Raw genomic sequence first — 8723 nt, 5'->3', positions numbered from 1 at the left:
TTTCATGTATTCGCCATGTTCTCTAGTCTAAAATGCATATTCCATAGACCTCTTCATGAAATATCCTATAGCTAATAACGTGGTAATTATTTTACTAAAACCTTTAAGAATCCTTTGAACTATTAGAAATAGTAAACTTAGTAGTTTCAACTTTAGGAACATTATTAAGAATATTTTGTTGTTTCCCATAATCTTCAAGGTGCATGAAGACTTTAGAGCCCCTATTCTGTTGCGCATTCTTTTCGTGTTTATATATTATATCCATAAAGATCTCAATTTTTTTTCATGGGGGTAAGTACCTTTTTGTGATAGCACTCCTTTATCGTTGTAGTGGTGGACTGGTATAAATTTCCGAAATTGACTCTATTACATCTTACCGAAAAACACCTCATATGGCACAATGAACAATTTTACTTGTTTGGTACACTACTTATTTAGCATCTCTTTGCTTGGAGATGGATGTATGTCCATAGGCAAAATTTGACGTCTTTGAAGTTTGAACCTCTAGCAAAATTCAATTATAGAGTGATTGGTCCGAGCCATACACGAATAGGATAAGTAATGACAGATTCAGTTATTTAATCCTAATCGCCACACACGTACGGAGGAATAAGAAAGAAAGACAAGACACATCCTATCACGCCTTCACAGAATCATGATTATGGGAATGGCCTGCTACATAGTCATAATTGAGATTCTACTATCGACGTGTGCTCCGTTAGTCACAAGAATAACCTAGGGCTTTGATACCAACTTTGTCACGGCCCAATTTAGGATCATGACCGGCGCTTAGGAGCAAGTGCCCCTAAGTAAGCCTCATTGATATTTTAGAAAAAAACGGACAGAGTTTCCCCTATTTTTGGACTATCCAAAAAATATTCATGTCGCAAAAATCAACAACCAAACATCCTAATATCAATCCAACCAACAATAACTTTATCCATTAACCAAAACAAGTCTCAACCATTATAATACACCCACTGACAGCCACAAATACTAATTTATCTCCAAATTCGATAAGGAAGTGCAATACTCATCATAAGTCTATAATAACGAAAGAATACTCATGACACTAAAAGAATTACTATGGAGCGACTCTATGAGTTAAATGGAAAAGACGATAACAAAGAAATAAACTCTTCGCCCACGCGAATAAGTGCGGGGCTCACCAGGAACTATCAACTCGTATACTCTAATTAACGAAATTCGCGCTTCTGTCAACTGCTTTGTCTGTAAAAAAAATAATAGCGGGGAGTGAGTCGCTAGCTCAGTGAGTAATAATATTTACCACAACCGTTTTTAATTGGGGACAAGTCAGAAATCATGCTTGTATAATAATAACAAAATAAAATGCTCATTTTTAAAACGGTAATAATAATCAGTCTCATCATGTGTTTCCTGCAACAAATTCATTTTAACAATTCAATAATAAACTCGGTAAATATTGTGTCATATCAAATCTTTATATTTGGGAGGTTACCAGGAAAGGATCATGTAATCTGTATCACTCTATGGACCCCTTCTTAAGAGGAGTCAAATATAACTTTAGGTCCCTACTCGAAGGAAAACTGTAACTGTATGCTAGTTCTACCTTCCCACTAGCGAGGGCTCTAACTGTACTCGGTAATCAGTAAATACAAGGTGCACCAGGTCTAACGAACCCGCCATTAGCTACGGGATCCTTCAAAGTCTCAGCCCATTCATATTTTTCTTTGTAAATAGTAAATCTTCACATGGAAGAATTTTCAAAACAGTACAGGGCATTTTAATTTTTATCAAATCATGTAATCCAATTTCGGTAACGGTAATCATATCTCTAGTAATAGTAAAACATGTCAGAGAACATTTTAAATAACTATAAACATCTCAAGTAAACTATTCAGTACCATATCAAGTAAGAGACTTGTCCCACATGCAATTTCAAACATTCAGTAACATATTTTATTTTCAAAATAATTTATAAACCATGTAGGTTATGAAAACACAAATTGCGGTAAGATTACTACTCACAATACTCGCGTCAACATAACAAGCGCGCCAGCTTGAGCACTCGTTCAACTTCTTCAACTACCTATAATGTTACAAAATCAATCTTGCATCAACTTCGTGAATTGCCAACGTAATTGGTCTATTTCTATCACATTTAATCAATTTCCCGATATTCATTCCTCTGAAATATGACCCTTAATTCTCAGTTAATTAATTTAGTATTACTTAATTGGCTAGGAGTTGCATCTTCTTTTTTTTTTTTTAAAATGTATTCTTATTATTTGATTGATACTAGTATATATAGAGGACAAGAAGAATTTCTTTTATTTGACACAAAAACAGTACTCATATCCTTATGTAGCAGCTTACAAGCACTGCTAACTTGCATAGTAAAGTGCTCAGTATAAACTGATAGGTTCTTTGTTCAATCTAATAGGAATTCCATGATTGTGCTATATTGAAACACCTTAAGAATCTTTTGTTATCTTTACCCTAAATTACAAAATCAATAACTAATAATAGGCTAGGTATTGAATAAAGAAAATATCAGATAAATTACCAAGAAAAAAAAAGGATTAAATTACCTAACTTGTTCTCCTCCATTCCAAAAATCCCTTCATTAGAAAGAAGTAAACTCTCATCTTTTGTTGCCTCCGATCACTTCTGCCGAATTTCAATTGCTTTGTACCCTATCCCTTTTTGCTTTAGGTTAGTTACGTAGTGCACTCAGTGGCGGATCCACATGCTGATTTTGGGTGCTCAAGCACCCATTATCTTTGACAAGATTTAGTAAATTTGTATAGCTAATTATAAAAATATTTAGATAAATATTGGGTGAGCACCCTAACTAAACTCTATTTTCCTCTTTTTTCAGAATTTTTATCAGTGAGCACCCACGACTTTAAAATCCTGGATCCGCCACTGAGTGCACTTTGGCACTAATTCTTCTCTTATTTTCCTTAAGGCTTGATATTAGCTTCTTTTTTCTTTTTTTTTTTGTTTGCAGGAGCTTTTATCCTCCATCCCTCCAACTCTCGTACCTTTTTCTTTGAGATTGCAAGGAATTAAAATATTAACCCTTTCCAATCTCTATAAGATGCCCTGCGGTAGTTATCTTTTGGGCTTCGGCCCTTTAATTTTTTTTAATTTATGTACTTCAATTACGCTTGTACCCTTATAATGTAAGGTATTACAAGAAAAGCTTATATATTTTAACTTTCGACAGCCCACGGCAGAGGCGGATCCAGGATTTAAATCTTATGGGTTCAACTTTTAAGGTTTTCGACATTGAACCCATTATATTTTTAAAATTATGGGTTCATATCTACTATTTTTGTAATTATAATAAATTTTTACATATAAACTTTTACTCTGCGTCAAAAGTTATGAGTTCAATTAAACCCATCGGTTCAACACTATATTCGCCTCTGTCTATTGAAAATAGCCTCTCTACCTTCACAAAGGTAAGGGTAAGGCGATATACACACTACCCTTCCCAAACCTCACTTGTGGGATTTCACCGTGTATGTTGGTGTTGTTGCTGTTGTTGTCTTCAGAAAACCATGTCTATCGGAAACAACCTCTCTACCTTCACAAAAGGTAGGAGTAAGGTGACGCACGTACTACCCTCTCCAGACCACACTTACGGGATTTCACTGAGTATGTTGTTGTTGTTGACTTCAGAAAGCCATGAATTGAATATTTTTGTTTTAAAACAAGTCCATTCAATCTAAACAAATATGTGGAATATGATACTAAAATCATTTCCCTATTTATAGAAGAATATATGCTTTAGTTTTTTATATGAACACACTTGCACATGCACACTACATTACAGTAGCTAACATGAATATTCAGAATTTTATTGGATGAGTAGGAAAGCAAAAGTTCAACTTATTGATTTTGGAAACATATTCAGAATTTTATTGGATGAGTAGGAGAACAAAAGTTCAACTTATTGATTGGAACTAATTCCATAAAGCTACATATATTGAATATTCTTTTGAAAAAAACCACTCAATATTTGTAGCTTTATGGAATTAGTTGCAATAAAAAAAATGCCCTGATCCTAGTTGAACCTTTGCTTTTCCTACTCATCTAATACCAACAACCCTATTTGTACAATAAAATATGCACAAAAAACAATTTCTGGTCCATAGATTCATGAACTTTCTTTTGTCCTGTAGGTCATAGATCTCCTTAACAGATCTAGATCAAATTAAAGATCTATCCACAACTAACTCTGAAGAATTTTTGTACAAAGAAATTACATTAGTCTCTCGGACATAATCCTTAAACATTAATCGACTATAATGTATCGGAAACAGCCTCATTACCTGCATAAGGTAGGGGTAAGGGTGCGTACATACTACCCTCCTAAGACCCCTATTTGTGGGATTACACTGGGTTTGTTGTTGTCGTAATCGGCTATAATGTCAGCAACGCTGGATAGGGGAAAAGAGGCAGTTCTCTGATACTATTAGCTGGTGAACAAGGAAAGAAGTAAGATTTTTCCCTAAGAATCTGCTCCTACTCATTCAGTTTGTAACATGTGACCTTGCTAATAGTGTTTTACCATCTCAGTAAAGGCAATAACAACAGCCAGAGGACAAAATCTGAGAGCATAATAAGCTGCGCTAGAAACCATATACATCCTGCTAAAATACAGTTGTATCTTGAATCTATGCTATAATATGAAGATCTCTCTGCCCAAATTTATGAAATGCAATGTCACAATGTTCATTTTTGACGAATTCTATGCACAAAGCCCCTGGATGATAACATCTTTATACAGTAGCCAGCAAAAGGCATCATTCTTCTGGCCTTGTTAGAAATGCTAATTACATCTGATGCTGCACTTAAACAGGATCTACAGAAGAAGTCCCATAAAATGGACAAAATTATGTCAATGACACAATGTAACATGGGAAAGGTCACGTAGGATTCAAAGAGTACTGGCGAAAGGAACTTATCTACCAGCTTTCTGTGTTGAGCAGGCTCTCAGGGGATTTGCCAAAACTGCAGTTTTCACCAGTTCGTGATTTCAAATCTCACAATCTCATGAATTTCAAATATCACAAGTATTTGTTGAACCCATGATTTCATAAGTATAATGAGTTCAGTGCTAAGAACCTTAAAAGCTAAACGCATCAAGTTTAAATTTTGGATTCCCCTTTGAACAACAGTACTATATTTCATTTGGTACTAAACGCAAAAATATCTAACTGATCAATGTTATCGAAATAACAGAAAAATTTTCAAGTGAATTATTGTTGTCTGGTGTAAATTACATCATCATGGAGCAATACGAAATTAAATGACCAGATTTCCCGATTTATCTGCCAATTAACTTAGCAGGTACACTATGCCAAATTTTACTGTCTCGTCCCATCTACTCAGTGAACAAAGAAGACTATCATTATACAGAAATGTGGAAAACGCCTCATTACCTTGATACTATAAGAACTGTGGAAAACGCCTCAGAAATGTGGAAAACTCAGTGAACAACATAGTTCATTGCTATAAGAAAATGTTAAAAACTTATTGTTGACATTTGTCCAAGAATGTGGCAAACAAAAAATATAAGCACAAAATTTACAAGCAGCTCGTAGAAATGTACAATTGCAGAAGAGCGTTACTCACCAATATGCTATCCTCTGATTGTTTTCTGAAAAATTTCAATCCACCAAAAAATTAATATAAAGACTCCGACAGGAAGGCTATGATATCATTACATCCTTCACTAGCTGCTCTAACAGAAGGGCCAACTGTGACATATCAGGGCGCTCAGCAGGATTTTCCCGTAATGCCTGCTCTGCAATTTCAGCAAGTTTAAGTAGAGGTTCGACATTTCTTGGAAGAGCAACATAACGATCTATGATGACAGCTGCTTTGCCTTGTCTGATCAGAGGCAGTGCCCAGTCAATAATACTTGGAGGTGTGCAATCCCGGTCATAGGCTTTTCTTCCACTAAGAATCTCTAGCAACACGATCCCAAAGTTATAGACATCAGTTGTCACATCTCCGTTAAGATCCTTCTCATTAGGTGTAAGCAATCCAAAATCTGCAATACGAGCTCCCCAATCAGCGTCCAAGAGAATGTTCGAACTCTTCACATCACGGTGCACAATAGGAGGAGAAACTTCCTTGTGAAGGTACTCGAGCCCCTTTGCAGCCTGCATCGCAATCTTCAGCCTAAGGTTCCAGCTCAGAGGAGAAAGACCGCCGTGGAGGTGGTCGTGAAGCGTTCCGTGAGGCATGAGTTCGTAAACAAGAATCTGCTCCCCCATTTCTGCACAATAACCTAACAAATTAACTATACTGCTGTGGCGAACACTGCAGAGGATCTCTAGCTCCATCTCAAATTCTCGGCTGTTGGTGTGTATAATCGTAGCAGCATTGGCTCTCTTTACTGCTACTTGCCTCCCATCGGCCAGAACAGCTTTATAAACAAAGCCATAACTTCCCCTTCCAAGTTCGTTGAACTCCTTGAACCCGTTAGTGGCATCTTTCAACTCTGAGAGTCGGAAAACCTGAGCTTCACCTGGACACGGTGACACTGACACAGGAGGATGAGGGTCGGTATTTGCATCAGTTTCCTTCTCAGGCTTGCGAATACATGAGGCAAATTGGTTCTTTCCACCTTGTTTAGTTCTGCTGCCTATCATGCGGATTAACAAACATAACCCAACTAAACATAACAAGAAACCCAAAGCAGAAGACCCGACTATGAGCAGTAGTTGACGCAATTGATGCTGATGCTGATGCTTCATCATTTCCGAGTTTTGGAGCCTGCAAACATCCGAACAAGAGCTATTCTGGCAAAGAGAGCAAGGAGTACATACCCTGTCTGCATTTTCAGTACAAGAACTAGAAGGGAAGAATCCTTCAGAACAATTCGCCCCACAAGGTGAACAAATCTTTAGATCTTTCCTAACACACAGATTTATCAAATCAGGCTCATTCAAAAGGCTTGCATTAAAAGAAAATTTTCCTTCCCCACAAGAACTAGTAGGAGTACACAATCCCGGACTACACAGCTGCAACGGCGGATCATAATCTACTTGCGATGAAACATTTGTATACCAGCAATCAAGAACTAAATCGCTTTCCCTAATACCACAAGTGATAAAATCAGAGGAAGCAATAGCAAGAAAGCCTGATCCTTTTGGAATCAAAGATGAATTATAGTTTCCCCAGCATTGAATCCCATGATTATCTTTTCGAATCCCACAAAAGTGATGCACACCAGCTGCTAACGACACGAATGGCACCCCCACCGGAGGACTACCAAACGAGGCATTATTACCACCCCAACATTTGACCTCATTAGACTCTTCTAAAACCCCACAAACAGAATCAATCCCTGCAGTTAAAACATGAACATTCTCCGATATGCTCGAAATTCCAAGGCCACTTGAATTTGGACCCCAACAAAAGATCCCTCCATCCCTAACACCCCCACAACTAAACCCATCTCCAGAAACTATCTTTTTAAAAGCTGCTGAGTTAGTATACTGATTGTAGAACAAAGAACTCTCCCTTGATATAAAAGTATCATTATCATTCGATTTTCGAATAATATCCCAACAATCAACACTACCCCAATCACTTTCTGAATAATAAGGTCCCCTAATAGCACACACATGACTTCTACCAGCAGCAATATGTGAGTAAGCATTAGATTTAAACAGAGTAGGAACAAGATCAGACCTCGATCCTAAAGAGTCCCAACAAAATGCCTGTGAAGTGTTTGCTAAAATGCCACAAAGAAAACCATCACCACCAGAGAGAGCAGCCATAGGTGGAACATCACTAGAGGAGTTGGGTACTGCAGCAGAGGAATTGGTTTTATTTCCCCAACAAATTACATCTTGTTTGCCACTAGCATCAATAGCACAAAAGAAACCATTTTTACCAAAAGCAGCTGAAATAGGTCCCATTGAACCAAACCCAGATGCAGATTTGAGGAACAATATGAAGGGAAGAAGATGGAAAAATGAAAGATTGAAAAGGGTGTTCATATTTGCAAGTGTTTGTTGAATGGGCAGAGAAGAGTAAAGTCATGGAGTAGTAGAAGGAGTAGAGTTTTTGGAGGTGATGAGCATTGATCAAGATTGGAGTTTTTTTGGAGAAGTTGGGAGTTGTACTTCAGCTGGAAATGCTGATGATGAAACAACGTGGGTGTCGCCATTTTTACAGTTTTGTTGTTGGACGGACCGTTAAGAAATGAAAGTACTGTTATTTTAGTTAGTGACTGGGGAGCTCACTGTTAAAATTCTTCAATACCCTTTTAGTACTTACTACATTTGCGGACAGTCTACTACAGTTTACAAACGTCAAATTAATTCATTATTATAAAAATATAGTAAGCATTTTTTCGGTTTATTATCCGGTGTCTGATATAGGTCTTGACAAATTTAAATTCGTACCGCATAACGCCTTTTCGCTTTTTGGAGGTGGAAGGAAAAAGAAAACGTAGGGGAAGGCAGGGCAGATCTATGTTTACCGTGTTGGGTGCTGAAGCACCCATTAACCCCGTCACATTCAAATAGTTATGAATTATACTATGTGATCGGTAACAACCTTACATTAAAGGAAGTGAGCACCCACGAACTTAAAGTCCTGAATCCGCTACTGGGAAGCGCTCCTTATCAAGATTTTTTCTATTTTAATGGCTTAACCTGAGGCCTCCGGTTAAGTGCGGAAGATCATATTCATCCTAACACAACGCT

The 8723-nt window shown here is 37.2% G+C and overlaps 1 protein-coding gene across 1 annotated transcript; it reads right to left on the bottom strand.

Moving 5' to 3' along the window:
• Positions 1 to 5476: 5476 nt before the first annotated feature.
• Positions 5477 to 8264, bottom strand: LOC107763853 (serine/threonine-protein kinase-like protein CCR1). Its single transcript, XM_016582359.2, has one exon. The coding sequence runs from the start codon at positions 8010 to 8012 to the stop codon at positions 5709 to 5711; it is 2304 nt and encodes a 767-aa protein (XP_016437845.1). The 5' UTR covers positions 8013 to 8264; the 3' UTR covers positions 5477 to 5708.
• Positions 8265 to 8723: the final 459 nt, after the last annotated feature.

The sequence above is a fragment of the Nicotiana tabacum genome, chromosome 10, assembly GCF_000715075.1.
Source record: "Nicotiana tabacum cultivar K326 chromosome 10, ASM71507v2, whole genome shotgun sequence".
Classification (NCBI taxonomy): Eukaryota; Viridiplantae; Streptophyta; class Magnoliopsida; order Solanales; family Solanaceae; genus Nicotiana; species Nicotiana tabacum.
This window is presented reverse-complemented; position numbering and strand designations above follow the sequence as displayed.

What these genes read in the sequence shown, in the direction of transcription:
- LOC107763853 (XM_016582359.2), bottom strand. Translation starts at nt 8,012, where the DNA reads ATGAACACCCTTTTCAATCTTTCATTTTTCCATCTTCTTCCCTTCATA.